The sequence below is a fragment of the Apostichopus japonicus genome, chromosome 10 (assembly GCF_037975245.1).
Source record: "Apostichopus japonicus isolate 1M-3 chromosome 10, ASM3797524v1, whole genome shotgun sequence".
Taxonomy (NCBI): domain Eukaryota; kingdom Metazoa; phylum Echinodermata; class Holothuroidea; order Aspidochirotida; family Stichopodidae; genus Apostichopus; species Apostichopus japonicus.
Genome location: NC_092570.1, coordinates 12864462 through 12880937, shown reverse-complemented (window position 1 = coordinate 12880937; position 16476 = coordinate 12864462). Strand labels below are relative to the sequence as shown.

Here is a 16476-nt window from a genome sequence, read left to right as displayed (position 1 = left end):
CCCCCACTTTTGGAAGCTTCCTACCCCCTGCTCATCAGTACTGTAACTTGAGTGGCAATAGATGGATTTGATATAAATGCGATATCAACTCTGAACAATTTCCATGGTACCTCTCTGCTTTAACTTGTAAAATTTACAAAAATGAACTTACAAAAAGGAGAGTTGTGGAAATTTCATGTGCAGTGATTTTATTTGCAGTGTAAAGTATTTGAAGAAACTCTTACTTAGTAGTATATTCAGAGATATTTACATTGAAGGTCATGCATATATAATGCTGATAGGCTCATTATATTGCTATTTAGCTTGTTTTGTTTCTGTTTTGATTGCCTGTTTGTTTGTTTTTTTGCTTGTTTAATAGCTTGCAAGCTTGTTGACTGATTGATTGATTGATTGCATTGTATTGCATTTTACATGCAATCCTCCTATATGATTTTGAAAGCTAGAAAGTTGTCATCATGAATCTTAAAATATGTTTGACTTAAACTACCCCTTTAAAGAGATGGACACATCTTGAGTGTGGGATGAAAGTAATTTAGCTGAGTAAACTTGAAGGGTACTCAGGTATGTAGTAGGTTGATATTTGCTACTTATCAACACTCAGTAGACCTTCATAGGATGAAGAAGCAGGGAGCGTTCATCTTCCTAGATGCAGCATCAACTGCTGCTGCTGCTGCTGCTGTGTTTAATCCTCCTCACCCTGTGTATCAAGCAATAAGGATGAATACATCATCTACAGTCAATATAACATGTCTCGCCATACTAACAGTGACTATAGAAAAATAAAATAGAATAATCAAACAAGAGCCAGCTGGTAATTTTTTGAAGTGTCTCTGTATAAAATTAAGTATTCAACCCATGCAAATGTAGGTATTACTTATATGGATGTAACTGTGGAATGGGTCATGTCACTGTTGTTGACAGTGCACTTTACTTTACAATGATATAACTGTGGAATGGGTCATGTTTAAAAAAATAGAGCTTTCTAGGTAGCATATGACGATGGTATTACTTTAAGCATTTCTTGGTATCTTCAAACAAAGGACTATGAATTATCTCTTAAAGTCCATGTTGGAAGCTCATCTGCTAAAAGCAAAGTCAACGTGCCTTTCACTGTTACAACCAGCTGACATATTTACTACTGCATCAACCATCTATCTCCTTTGAAGAAAAATAAATAATATTAATTTAAACTTTGGTCAAATTGATAACTATCATCTACTATATGCATTATATGATTCGCCCACGCTCCATCCCCCCTTCCTCCCTCCAACCCAAACCCTGAAATATCTATACTACTGACATGAAAATCTGGTTTTCTGTGTTATATCAGATAAGCCAGAATTAGTTCTTCAAAAGACACTGGCAATACACTTTAATAAATGATACAAAATGACATTTTTATCCATTTTAATGACAGGAGACTTTCTTTATTTTCATAACAAATACATTACTGTATGCACGTAAATACATTCATAATTACAGCCAAAATGGACATAAAATGGTACATATGGAAGAACTCTAATCTGGACAAATATTTTATGGTGGGAGACAAACTAGCTACCATTCTCCTTTGTTTTCTCAAAAATATACAAATGTTACAAATTTACTGTCTATTTATTAAATAGAGGTTCACAATACTTTGACTGATATTTTGTAAAATAGATCTACACTTCCCAAGGTTTAAAAAATACTTGAATTGTTTCATATCAGTGAGTGTTAATATTAATTATTTGATGAATTGAGATAAATATTATAGTTGGATGGCAGTTCTAATGGAAGACAATAAAATGGCAGTCTATGTAAATCAACAAGACATCTTTGTTAGTTTAGCAACGCTACAAGAGATAACATAATTAAAGGAACTTTGAAGGGGTTTTGCTTTCAAATGCCCATGCAAAGAACTTGACGATTGTGTTTGGACTTTATACTGACACAGAGTAGAAGGTACATATATGTGTTTGTTTATGACCTGCATCTTGTTCAAATTCTTACAGATTAAGAAAGAGACATTAGACAACAGTGCCTGACCTGATCCTGATGGCCTCATAGTAATTAATTAATAACTAATTGACAGATGAAATGTCCTGTTGCCATGAATGAAACAAAACCATTTTGCAAGGTTGTGATGTAACTGAGGAAAATAATTTATGGTTATTGTTTTGTGCAAATGTTCAAATGAACAGAAACTGAGTGATACATAAATATTGAGAACAAAGCAATTGTTACACTTATGAACATATCAATAATTTCTTTACATTTTTTCTTCCAAATATGAAAAGATGTGGTATGCAGAGATGGTTTTACTCACAAATTGTCAAATTTGGAGAAATTGTTTAGCTTTAAGTAACCACACTAATGTTTAGACTTCATGATACTTCAAAACAGAGTTAAATTGGTTTTATGATATTAAATATGGCAAGGTGCATAAAGTGAGACATCTATCTCTAATAGACGTTTCCAAAGAAGCTTGAAATAAATGCATCACAGATTTACTTGAGCACGAAATTTATTTATACGTCATGGAGGTGTGGCAAACGACATGTACCTATAAATGACATAACTTATTAAATCTTTGTCTATTATATATCAGCAGTTAATGATCTGTAAATGTCAAAAAGAGAGAATGATGCATTTTGGGAGTTCCAATTGGTAATTCCATTGCTGGAACACAACATGTGCATTTGTAGCTCTGTATATTATATGGCAAGGAGAGAGCCTGTTGCAAGATCAGGAATTGAGATAAATGAAGGCTTAATTAATTATCATTAAATTATGTTGGGCATCCCACTCCTATTGATCATCTTGTGAAAGCCACAATATTGATAAGTTTACTGTTCAATTGATCTGCTCACCGCCCACCGCCACCCCACCCACCCATCCAACCACACACGCATGCACGAACACATTTTCTACACTCCCACAACCGATATATGAGGAAATATACTTAATTATTAATTATTAATTATAAAAATAATTAAGATGTCTATAATGCCTACATGAGATTTTCAGTTTACATGCTTACATTAAGTGTAATGTGAGTTACTAGTAACATGGAATTTGCAAGCCTTCAAAGTCATCAGTATTGCCCCCAAATTAGGCATGATAACAGTTATGAAATATGGGAGGTTCTGACTCTCCAATCATCCCCAGCCATATCATCCCCAGACGTAGCAGAAGTTCACTTTGATATTCAAATGTCTAAGAGAGGATTAGATGCTCTGAGGGTGGCAGTAAGCTTTTTGTTGAAGTTTGAACATGGGTGACCATTATTTGAGCATATCTGGGGCTAGTACTGATGATCTTTAATTTGTCAATTATGTAAAGATTTGTAGAGATCCCTTGTGGGCATCAACCATGCCATGCATTCATAAGGATTTTACAATATAGATTTTAATCCAAACTGTTTCAATATCCAGAAAAAACAGTCTTCCTATGTGAAAGATAAACACATTTGCCAACTTTGAACTAGCAATCCATTTAAATTGTTGTTCAGAGTTACATAACATTGTTTACATACTGTGGAATATTTTTGAGAAAATTGCCAAGTTTCCACCATTTGAGATAACATGAAGAATTTGAATCTGACTTGTATGTTAACGCAATACTGAATTCTGACTTCCTGTTCAATCTGAAGCTGAACCATAGATATGACTAAGTTGGAATTACTGTTTCCAAATACAATGTACTAACATATGTTAACTACTAGAGACTTGCTTACTTAATGTTACATCAACAACACATTTAAAGTTGTCTGGGCCACCAAACTGCATAAAATTACATCTCGGGACCTGGGATCAGATGTGGGCCCATAGACCTACCAAACAATATGTACAGGACAAAATGTAGTACCTCTATATATCAGATAATCTCCATAATAAATATATCAAAAAATAATGCAGGGATATCAAAATACAGATGTTTTATAAAGTCTTTTGTGCAGTGCTTAAAAATGAAATTTGCAGTATGTGTTTTATGCACACAAACATTTAGGACTCTGGCAACACACTGCATTAAATATTTCAAAAGAATAAATAGTACGGTATCTGAGTGAACGTGAAAATATACAGATTAAAACAAAAAGGAATAAAAAATGAACTGTAAAATAAATTCAGTTTGGTGGTATATATAATAATAATATGAAAGTATAAAATTCCTTCTGAATAACATTTGTTTTTTTTTTTATATAAATAATTTTGGTTCTTGTAAGCATCTCTTCGATGAACCTCAGCCTGAAATGGAGCTGCTTGTCGATATATGTAATACAATATTTGGCGGCACGGTGAGCTACGTCAGTCGTCATAGGACACTGTTTTTGTTCCCGCATGCCATGATAAGAGCGTTGCGATCATCAGAGTGCCACAACCACCAGCTGTGAGGTAGAAAGTCCATCCAATGGTACATGAACCTGTGAAGGGTAACAAAGGGTTACAAAACTGCTTATCTAGTACTACATACAGATAGTGTAGGTAAATGAGTAATAATGGTCAGAATCCTGCACTATTCCCTCAGTCCGTTTACCCACTTATATTTCTTTTCCTTTCTAATCCCCCTCCCCCCCTATTATCTCTTCCCTCTCCTCACCCTCCATCCCTAATGGAAGACTGTCAGGATGGGGGGAGGAGGGGTTGGAATAGTATCATTGGGATCTTGAAGTTGACTAAACCTACTTCATCATCATTGGCACTATGCCAGGGACTGACGCAACACTCTTGATCATTTTCAAACCATTAGTAATAAAGCTCATTATTAAAGACATAAATTATCATGACTGTACCACCCCACCCCCACCCTCGACCCATTGCAATTGCCTGAAGTATGCACTATAAACAAACATGTCATATTCACACCTCTAAGCAGCTTTAATACTATATGATATCATATCTCTGTCTCCCTCATACTGTTAATAAAGCTGTGGCATCCTTGTAAACAGATTATAAGCTTCTATGGTGATAGCGCCACAAAGAGTTTGAACTTTACTTGACATAGCCTCATTTTCCAAAATTTGAAAAACAAGGCCAGGGCCCCAGGGGAGTAACTCTATACATATTTCACATGTAAATGGATCATCATGAATAGTTAGAAACATCTCTGAAGGAGAAACCACTAATGCCCAGATGCCACCTATGCTTTATAAGCCACATACTGCCTCCTAAATGTCACAGATGCCATTGCAAATTTAGCCTAGGTCTGCACCTGTCAATGTGTAACAGGCACCTGCATGTCTCCTGTATCACATTTGTGTACACAGAAATTTGATCGAAAACGATGGCTGTAATTGTGCACAACATGCCAGTTACTTGGACTTCAAAAACTGATAAAACACTGAAAATGCTAACGCTAGCAACCAACGTATTTGTTCTTTTTGTCTGTGTACTTGGCATATCTATGTCTATCAACATTGAATGATAATGTTATGCAGAATTTTAGTTTTATGTTTTATTTCTTGAAAGGAAACTTTAAGTGCTAGTACTAAATGTTTCTATCCAGGCTATTCTGGTTTTTGAAGGTAACATTTGCTAAATCTCTGCAACATTGCTCCTTTAACGCTTAAATGATGATGTCTGGCTTCTCAGTGCAGGCCTAACTGTTAATTTTGCGGAAAAACATGTGTTGTAACTTCCGGGGTGGTAGATACGGAAGGAGGTAGTGGGCTTGGCCCAGGGAGCGAGGGCCCAGTGCTAAAACGTTTCCAAATGTGTATAATTTAGATAGGCAGGAAAGTGTAAATGTGGAGTGGGAGACAGGTAAGAGAGGAACAAAGTAAATCCATTGGTTTTATGAATGCTGATGGCTCAACCAAACCATATGTTCTTTTAACTTTCATATGAAACTGGGTAGGCCTAGAGTGCCATTTAACTTAACTTGCTCTTGAGAGTTTGCAATGCACTGTAAACATATTTCAGGCCAAAAAAAAATTACATTTCTCCCATTGAGTTTTGTATTGCATAATATCACAAACTGACCTACTGTAATGGTCTGTGGGATAGACTCTGGGTCATTTCAGGTGATGACTCTTGAATGTTTAAAGGATCATTTCTAATATGTTTTAAAGTCTTAATACGTGTTTGCTGATGAATTTCAGAAAAAAACTTCCGAAGCAGATTCAATGTTTCTTATTCTAAATGCACTCTGACCAGGAAGGTCTAATGGAGAAAGCTGTCGCAATCGAAAGTAAGAAATTTTTTTTTCTGTTGCCCTTATGGCACGAACGATTTACTGTAAAATCACTGCGACGGCCCATGTCAACATATTGTATATTCATCGATCAGCTGTTCATAAATAGTCTACACATGCGGCCCGGTCAAGATTTTAACGCAGTCCTATTCGTATCGTCCACTTTTTACAATTCCATGGAGGAAATGTGAGAAAACACTGCTCATTCATTGCAATGGAAGGAAATAACACAATTTGGCAAGCTACATCGGTAAGACCGAGAGAAAAATACCTTTCAAGAAAAGGACCTAAGACAGGCTAGCCATGAAAGTGGAAATAGGCCTTGGCCAAACGGTAAACAAAACAGAGAGATTTGATAAAAATTGCATACAAAGGTGTCATTTTTTACTGAGTTTTAGTGCAGTAAGCTGAAAAGGTCAAAGTTTAAATTTGACAAACAAGTACTGCGACTTTAATCATTTTCCTTATTTTATTATTTTTTTTCCTGCTTCGTTTCATGGAAGGACTCCCCCAAAAACTTACATGGTTTTCTCTTGTACAAAATCACTGCTTAAGCCACTTTCTACCAAGCAACCCAGCAATAACAAGCATCGCTCTTCTCTAGGGAGGTGAAATGCATGCCAAATTCAATTGATTTTTAGATGAAATTTCAAGCCTCCTAAGCCACAGCAGCCTTGTAGTCAAAACACAAGTTAATCGCTGCTTTTAAGAAGGGGATCGAGGCAGGGAAGGAAACCACTCTGTTTAGACAGATGATTGACATCTTCAAGAGTAATCTAAATTTTGCTGTAAAATGGGGCCACTGGGGCTGCATGATTATAAGAATAGGCTTATACAAGCATGGTCTGTGTCTTCTTAAGAGGCTAGCATTCTCAGATCACGGGGTGGATCGGATTTCTAAACTTTGGTGACATCCAATCATCTACCCACTGATCTTTCCTTTGCCCACAAGTGCACTGAAAATAACTGCACAGTATTTGCATACTATAGCCAAGTTCCAGTGGAGGCCATAGTATATATGGTTAAAGGGTGTGAAGATTCGCGCAAAAAGAAACATCTAATGCCTGTAATCTGACCAAGTTTCGAATGAGGTGTAACAGAAGTGTTAGACACCAATATCCATCCAAGAAAATACACACACAGCTTGCTACCATCGGTAATTAGACACTAGTGTACATTCAGTACATACAGCTCTGGTCAATACCCACAACACAGTATACCATCAATACAGCGATGGACATCTCAGGTCCAGCTAAAGATAAGGTATCACGTTTCATTACTGTCTGCATTTTGTAGCAAACGTCACTTGCAAGCAACAGAAAGTTAACTTTTTCAGATGGCCGCACGCGGTTTGGGGCGAGTCTTCAATGCCTTTAATATTTAGGATATACAGTACATAACAATAAGTAAATTTAAAGCCACAATTTAAAAGCAGAATGATTATATTCCATGAAATTATAAAATTTGACTTTTACCGGGATTGTACGGTTGTGAATCTGGTCCACAGGCTTCCCTGACATGTTCATGACTCCAGCCCTGAGGATATAATGCCATTCCTGTACCAATTAAGATAGCTGGAGGAAAGAAGAGAGAGAGAGGAAAGCATCTTACAATCATGATGTCACATTTTACCAGTTACACAAGTTTGCAAAGTTTACAATTTAACAACAGAATTCCAAAAGCTTCATGCATGATCAAAATTCCAGAGCTGATGATTTTAAGATATTTTATACTGCATTGACCATAAGTCATCAAATTTGGTAAAATGCCCTCAGGAATGATAATCCATTAGTTTGGCTGACAAAACACTAAGCATCTCGAATCATTCATTAAGTATAACCCTGCATGTCATCTTGACATTTAGAGACTGCCAAACTATCAAAGCAAAGTACACATTTACGAGCTTCACATGTCACAAACCTTTGAGGTGTAATAAACCTGCCAATGTTGTTGATAATGAACTCTTTTGACATTTTCATCAGTCTTAATGATAATAAATGGTTTAAGCAGGAGTATAATCAGCTTATCACTGCATACAGCCAACAGTTACTGTAAGATGGGAGTAAATCAACCACATTATCACCAACAAGAGTTCTATGACGAATCTTAGCCAACACTTGTAACTAATTTTATCTGATTTAAAAAGGATCGAACATTTGTGAGAAATATTATCTCTTACTTTCCTTTTTTAAGTTATATATTTATTTCAAAGTCCACTTGACACAATGAATCAGCTGTTTCTGTTAGGTCACCAGTTACTATCAGTTACATTACATCATCGTAACTTGAAATGAGATTGCAGTTGTTCAACTTTTAGCAAATATAACATTTATATACAACATTTTCAAACCAATAGATGTACAAACATAAAACATACCTGCAATAAACTGCAGAACACCACATACACGGCCCACCCTCCTGGTAACGAAGTCCCTGACACAGCAAGCCAATAGGCCGCAAAAACTGACAAACAATGAAGTTACACAACCCAATCCGATAACGACGGTGCATATTTTCCAGGTCATGGTGGGAATGTCTGAGAAGGTGGTGTAGTGTCCGCACTTTAAGACTACTTCATTGTTCATGAAGTAGTTACATCTACGGAAAACGCCAAAGTGTACGGGATGGGAGGTATTACCCAGCGTCCCCTCTAACCAGTACGGCAGAAAGAATCCGACACAAGAGGCGGCGGTGCCCAGGATGGACACGACCGCCCAGATGACACCGATCGCTGTCAGTCCACACGACATCCTAAAGTCAACGTTCTGCTGGCTGTATACTGAAAGGTTGCATGAACGACTGTGGTATAGATGACCCGAACGAGCCGATGCTAACGTCTGCGTGGATCTCTTGATGTACGTCCCCGGCTCTAGTGCTCTGTGTGATGAAAGTAAGAGAGAACAGGGTAATAGATATGATGAGGTCATCGACTGATCGACAGCTAGCAGAATTAAAGGCTCAAAAAGTAGTGGTATAAAATAGTGCTGTGTGTGTTTGACGATTTGGATTGTGGTCTGCGGATAATTGCTGTTCGCATATAAAGCCATTCATTCACCACCGTAGGGCTGGTTACCGGTTATTGTGTCCTGAATGAAAGGAATTTCATATTAGCAGTGTGCGCACAGAGCAACAGAGTGACTGAGAATAGTGCGAGGTAGACAATTTACAGGAACAACTTGTAACTATGGTTCTATTATAAAAACTATGGAAATGCATTCTGTACTATTTGTCTCTTACTGTGATTACTGGAGCTTGAAACCAATTATGGATCAAGGAGATGCGGGGGGAACTAATGAAAGAAACTATTCAAACTAACCCCACTGATATAATTCAAGCAATGTAGTCTCTCTCTCACAGCAAGATATTCAGTTGAATACCTTGTTTGTTTGTTTTTTAGTATTTTTTCTAATATTTTTTTTTCTCCAATTTCTGGACATGTGATTTTCATCATGTCAATTGAAGTTTGATGTATTTCATTTCTAAAGTGACTTAGTGTACAGTATATACAGTTTAGCTGGATATCCTTCACTCAGTGTTGAAGCTACTGTGCTGTATAGTGTATGCTTGTTGGCGTCATCTAGTGCTGATTTGTACCATTAACCAGCACCTATCAGAAATTGATACCTTTCCATCCAGCACTTGTTAATTTTCACAACCAGTGCTTAAGATACACCAGTTAGGGAGACTTCTACTACGCATCTTAACAAGATGACCCACGTAAGCAACAGTAGGGATCTCATGACATCAAAATATGGCAACCGGCACTCAACTATTGTCCTGGCTATACATCCCCTGGCCCCAAGGGCGTAGGAACCGGGGAGCTGGGGGGCGCCAGCCCCCCAGTGAAAAATATGGAGGGGCGGAAGTATCATTCCGCCCCCCGCTTCGCAAGTCAGAAAACCCCTTTTTCATTACCCAAATGAGAAAAAAATCTCATTTGGAGCACCAAATTGCATCAAAGGCCAGGTGAAAATGCAAAATTATTCACAAAATGGAGTGGGTGTTGAAGTGTGCTATATTCCACCAAATTGCATGAGGCCACCTGGAAATGCAAAAAATTTCCAAAGGGGAGGGGGTGTCCCCCTCCCCTTTGGAAATTTTTTTAGGACCCTCCCCCAGGCCGGCTATCAGTCTTCAGCCCCCCCACTCAAAAGTACCTTCCTACGCCACTGCCTGACCCTAAGGATGCACTGGGTTGTAACCGTTAAGCTAATCCTAATAAAAAATATAAGCTCCTAAATAAGTTTAAACTGTTTTAACTAAAAACACAGATATAGGTATGGCTTACCAGGTGGGACTGTGACAAAAGTATATGCTAACTGCAGCTTTAATGCAATAATTTAAACAAAGTTTTAATTTAAATCTATTTACACGATCAGAAACATTGCATATTGTAAATAAAGTCATATTACTGCTTTGAACTCCACTAAAACAGTCAAAACAAACATACCTTTCCTCAATTAGTAAACTTTTTTGTTTCATTACATTACACACGTCATGAATCGTTGCTTTTTAAAATATGACAGGGGCTGTGAACCAATTTTGTTTGGGGAATTTGTCAAAGCTGAATGTTCACAATCATTGAATATTTATTAGCCAATCACAAATGAAGTGATCATTTAAATGATCTGATCCACCATCACTTTGAACAAAATATGATACTGTCGACCTGTTTACATACATGTGTATACTTGAAATAATCTAAAAATACTAGGAAAAATTAATTAGTAGTGCTATAAATATGGATGGGGGGTAAAGGAGAGGCTAGACAATTGCATCTGGGTCTTGTTTATTATGAAGAATGTACACAAAATTTCAAAATTTCTTTTCTTTGCCAGGATGATTCTGTCAAATCTACCAACTTCTAAAGTGTAGACAGACACTGAGTCCATGACCAGATTGAATGGTTGCCTGGGGGGATCAGGTTGCATTGACCATGAAATTGGTTTCCTGGGAGCTGCATCTGATACTAATCATTCAAATTCAAACCACACAAATTATATTGCTCATTGCAAAGGTTTCCAAGAGAGTTAACAGTACTATATACTAAAACCTTCTTTCCATCAATGTACGTAATATGATAGTCTAAAATTTCTCTGCAATACATACAAAACAATATTCCAATTCATGAAACTACTGTAAGATACAAAAAAAAGACAAAAGATTAAAATGTTACTTGGTGTGATTGGTAATTGATACCCAGGTTATGTTTACCCTTGAGTTTTTACTGTTCAATCCAATTTTCTTTTCCCAGTTGGGTGAACAAAGTTGTTACTGTATCTGCATGCCACCTTAATTCTCACTTTTACATACAGTAATCTTCCATGTACCTTCATGTATGTGCAGTAGGCCTGCCTACACTATATTTGCCTCGTGTTGGGTACGTTGCTAAACAATCACATGAAACTTTTACCACATCTGGTGCAATTTTTTAAACCGATTAGGAAATGAAGAATCACTCCTTACCTGACTGACATTGGATAGTGAGGAACCCTGGTAGGGCTGCGCGGAGGCACTTGGCTGTAACGTGTGCCATTCATATTGATACTGTTTTAAATGTTTTAATTATCCAAAAGTCTATCAAAATTCTCCAAATGACTTTTGTCTCTGGCATTCACAAAGATAATACTCAGCAGCAATGCTAATTAGTTTTCATAGATGCAGTGAGTCACATCCTACCACATACAGTTGTATGTTTGTTTGACCTTTGTGCTAGACATGTATACATTTCATCAAGTTCAATAGCTCAGTAAATAAAACACAGATGATAAAATGCTATACCGGTAGTCAAAGAATGCCAAGTGGAAATGTATCTGTTGTTGCAGTATCAATAATTAACTCCTTGTCATGTCTAGAGTTTCACACTTGTAGTTTGGTATTGATAACAGATATTACCACAAATATCAGATAATATGTGATACTCCACATTCTGTATAAACCGTTACAATGTCTTTGTTCCTTCAAATGCACTTTTTTTCTTCCAAGCAATGAATGCCTTTACTTACAGACTGGACCTACAGTATATACTGTAATATACAATTGCTTTAGCCTATCCTTACATAAATCTTGGGGTTTAAAAATTAGATAACTTTCATAGGAATTTATCATTGGATTCACTTATATTCACAGAAATCTTCATTATTGATCCAAATTTTCAGAGTTCTTTGTCAAATGTCCTGTCAGTCTTGTGTGCCTCTACAAAATACCATAGGGCAGCATTTAAGGATTCCACTGATAATGAATCAAGTTGTTAAAGCATTAAACAAAAGGCAAAACTGAAATATCCAGCGGAAAATATAAAAACAAACTTATTACACTTGAGTCAGTACCATATAATCCATTCATGCAGACATTTCCAGATCAAAGTTACAGTTGCAATCATGAAGCATATAAAGCATTGCATACTATGAACATGAAGTCAATCATCCAATCACAATTCATCCAATCACAATTTTATTGACCGCACATGCAATCCAGAATGCACACACACACAGTAGCTATATATCCTGTACTGATGCTCTAGTTTACTGCTGACAACTGTCTCATCAAACTAATTGTCACACAATTTTAGCATTACAGAGGATTAGAGGTTTGAGAAAACAGTGGCCCAGATATCAGAAATTTATTCTGGGTACCATAGTCCATTGCCAAGTCAGAATAACATTAAATCCAGTTTCAGTTATTGTAGGCAAAAGGTATAGATATTCCACTGGTTCATGACAAAAACAAGTCATTATATTTTGATTCTGCAATATGGCAGTTATTACGTCTATGGGTGGGCACAATGTGGAAGAGATTTGTCACAGCCGAATTCACTCTACAAATATATATATGCTGGTATATAACTCTCTAACAAGCCTAACATGTTATGATCCTCATGATTGTAACCACAGGAGATCACTACAGGCCTTAATAATTCCTGTTTGATGATTGGCTGGTACACACCGCAGAGGCATCCTAGGAATGCCTTAAGATGTTCCTCCATCTCAATGTCAGAAAAGAAACGAACCAATACCCGGGTACTTGCCAATATTCTTTGGGCATCAGGAGGCTGTTCTTTGTTCACAATGTTATCTACTGACCAAATCACTTTTAATGGAGGAAGCGTGACAAGGGTTTGAAATAAAAAAAATTAACAGCCAGTTTGCTACAGGCCAAGGGTCAGACATTTAATTGTTGATATAAAAGGGCAAGCACTGCACTGATGAAGTGTTAATTTGACAGGAATTTTGCTCTCATATCAACACTTTTTGAAACCAAAACTTTCTGTAAAATAAATTGTGTCAATCAAAAGTTGGATCTGAGATGCTTGCAGATGTTTTCATATGGCGATGCAACTTATATTTAGCTTTAAACCATATTTGTTACTGGTGACGCCAGCACATATATTGTACTGTGCATTAGGGGTTAAAGAGGATGAGTTTTACAGGATATCAGTATTGGCCCATAAGTTTAGCAGTTTTAGAAGTTTTCAAGAGGACTTTCTTTGATGATTTGGTCAATCCCCCAAATAGACAATTAAATATTTCAGTGTGGGTACTCACCTTTGCAGCACTGGCAGTAAACTGCTACAGTAGTTGCATTACTCTACTGGAATTTCTAGCATATTTTGGGGCAATACCAATGACCTTTTGGGCAACTGTTGATCACTTACCGTGTACCGTTTGAGAAGTGTTTTAAACTTGTACTATGAAGAATACACACTGACTTAACAATACAATTTGTACTATTTCAAAAGTGTGCAATACACTTAAAGCAGCATTTTGCGTCCTTTTCTATGGTTTTTCTCAACCTCACTGATGCCATAACGACATACATAACTAGCTTATCTATTAAAATCTTACTTCAAATGGTGGCATAAAAGTCCAAAAATTTACAACTTTCAACTTTGTTTTTCTCAAAGATATTTTCCGTTGGGGATCCAAATAAACCTCGCCCATCATCTGTAATTTGTCTGTCGGAGGACACTTTTTTCATTATCTGTAAATGTCCTTAATTACTCGCCAATTAACTATTTTGGCAGAGAAAAAACTTGGCTAATATCTTAGTTTGCTGTTTTGTGTAAAAAACTTGATGGACTTGTCAAAAACTTGGAAAACGGTGACAAAAGGCAAAATACAGCTTTAAGAGTAAATGTACTTTCCTTCAACTTTGCATGTTTAATTATATAGCCACAAGCACCAGATTGAAAATGGAGTTTTGTTAAGGGGGTGGGGGGGGGTTGGGAGGAGATGGAGAGTGGGGTGGGAGTGAGGGTCTTCCAGATAGTGTCTACAGGATTGATTCATTTAGTGTATACAAACTTGATGATAGCAGAACATTAATTTAGACAACAATGGAATAGAAAGTCCAATTAACCGCTCTACACAATTAGCATATTTACCTAAATTCCATTGCAAATAGTACAGAAAAATTTTGCACAACAGAAAACCACTTGCCCCCCCTTAAAGAGATACTTGAGTTGAGCACTTTTCCTTTACCATGTAAACAAATGTATGGCAGATTTGAAGGACTCCTGTAGTTAATCTTATTGTGTATTTGTGTACAGTTTTCCATTGACAATAGTCCTGTCAAACATCAGTTTATGTACAACTAGGGACAGTGAACTGGATTGGTTCATTCTCATCAACCAGAGTAGATCTGTTAATTGTCATGATAGCCTCTAGAGAAGGCAGAGCAGATACTGATCAGACTGCTTATGCTGTTCAAAGGATTTCTACAAAGAAGTCTTGGTTTGTTTTCCTCAAGTTACAGTATATCTTCACTACAAGTTGCAAAGGAGATGAGGAGGTAAATGCACTAAACTACAGCTGTAACTATACAAGATCAGTCAGCATAGGCCTACTGTACTGTATCAAGTACATAGCAGTCACTACTATATATATAGTTCTCAAGACTTTATTGCCCTAGCTAACACAAGATGGTTTGAGTTATTGGAAACTATATATTCTTTATTTAGTTTAAGTGATGTTAAACGAGCTAATATGAAGAAGGGACTGAAAGAAAAATGTGCCTCTTAGTTGGTTAGTGGTTGTAAATATTCTCTGAAGTCCCTATATGCCCCTCCCCTCCCTTTGATGCATTAGCTCAGTAACATGCATGGTCTCTTCAACTGGTCATGGTGAAACAGGTTTCCCACCTCAAATTTTCAATTTTCGACTGTGAAATTCATGTTTAATTAAAAGTAAGATTAGTGAGCTTTGAAAGAAATATAAAAAAAAAAGGTTCACAAATGTCACAATTTTTTATGCTTTTTATTTCTGTGAATTACCACTGAAAAGAAAAAAATGCTTTCATAATAAATAAGCATGAAAGCTCATTTGTTTAAGTCAATTTAATGCATGTCCATGTGTTTATACATATTGGCAAATTATCCCTGACATTGCATCTCACTGCACGGCTAAATGGGCCCAGACTCAACTTGACTATTGTAACATGGAAAGTCTACAGTGGATTTCAGACAGTGTTCGCACTATAGCTTATAGTTATGTTAGCTTGTCTTATTGCTTCAGTATTGGATAACTCAGGAACTCAGGAAAACTGCAAAGTCTACCCATGCACAAATGTAACCACGGAAATCAATTTCATACCTGTGCCCTAAACACAAGCACTAATCCTAATTTAGAAACACCTTTCAATGTGCACTCATTACTGGCTCAGAGTACCTTAATCAGTAATTGCAGACTAATGACTTGTTACAAATATTAGAAAAGGTCAGAGTGGGACTTGAGTTAAATCATGTTCAGTCGGACATTGTGCAGCTAGCTTTATCCCCGGATGCTAACTTTGAGACCATGGATTTACCGACTTACCATGAAAGTACAATGTCGCCTCTGCTAAGTCTGTTGATAACACAGGTAGGGTACATATATGGCATTGTACTTTAAACAAGAACACCTTACTCCAAAATCAAGAGAATCTGGGATTACATGTCTGCACAGGTGCAGCTCAGCACAGTATTTCATGTCTGTCTTTCTCACTTACAACCTACAAACCCATTACTCTTTGATGCAATTACACCTCCGAGACCACCAACAGATCAGTTTACAAGGACTGCTGTTCTCCTTGTCCTTAAATTGAGGTCATAACCCAAGGGGTTCATATTTCCTTAGCCCAGGGGAAACATTTATTGGTTGGGATATTACCTCATGTTGTTACCATGGTTATCAGCTCCTCACATTCCACAAATGAAAGTGTTATCTGGTTCCCATGCATGCTTCCTGCTAGGCTATAGCTTATTGGCTGGCTAGCTGGCAGTGTCCCATTCCACATTTATAGATACAACTGGATTCTAGGTACAAA

The 16476-nt window shown here is 36.9% G+C and overlaps 1 protein-coding gene across 1 annotated transcript; it reads right to left on the bottom strand.

Moving 5' to 3' along the window:
- Nucleotides 1–1313: 1313 nt before the first annotated feature.
- Nucleotides 1314–13158, bottom strand: LOC139974812 (LHFPL tetraspan subfamily member 6 protein-like). Its single transcript, XM_071982250.1, has 4 exons — nucleotides 11641–13158; nucleotides 8552–9051; nucleotides 7650–7748; nucleotides 1314–4405 (listed from the first exon to the last, which is right to left on the bottom strand). Exons 1-4 carry the CDS (start codon nucleotides 11712–11714, stop codon nucleotides 4290–4292), a joined length of 789 nt encoding a protein of 262 aa, XP_071838351.1. The 5' UTR covers nucleotides 11715–13158; the 3' UTR covers nucleotides 1314–4289.
- Nucleotides 13159–16476: the final 3318 nt, after the last annotated feature.

What these genes read in the sequence shown, in the direction of transcription:
- LOC139974812 (XM_071982250.1), bottom strand. Translation starts at nt 11,714, where the DNA reads ATGAATGGCACACGTTACAGCCAAGTGCCTCCGCGCAGCCCTACCAGG. An exon ending in CACTATCCAATGTCAGTCAG is followed by an intron (nt 9,052 to 11,640) that starts GTAAGGAGTGAT and finishes TTCATCACACAG; the next exon opens with AGCACTAGAGCCGGGGACGT. An exon ending in TTCACAACCGTACAATCCCG is followed by an intron (nt 4,406 to 7,649) that starts GTAAAAGTCAAA and finishes TACCCTTCACAG; the next exon opens with GTTCATGTACCATTGGATGG.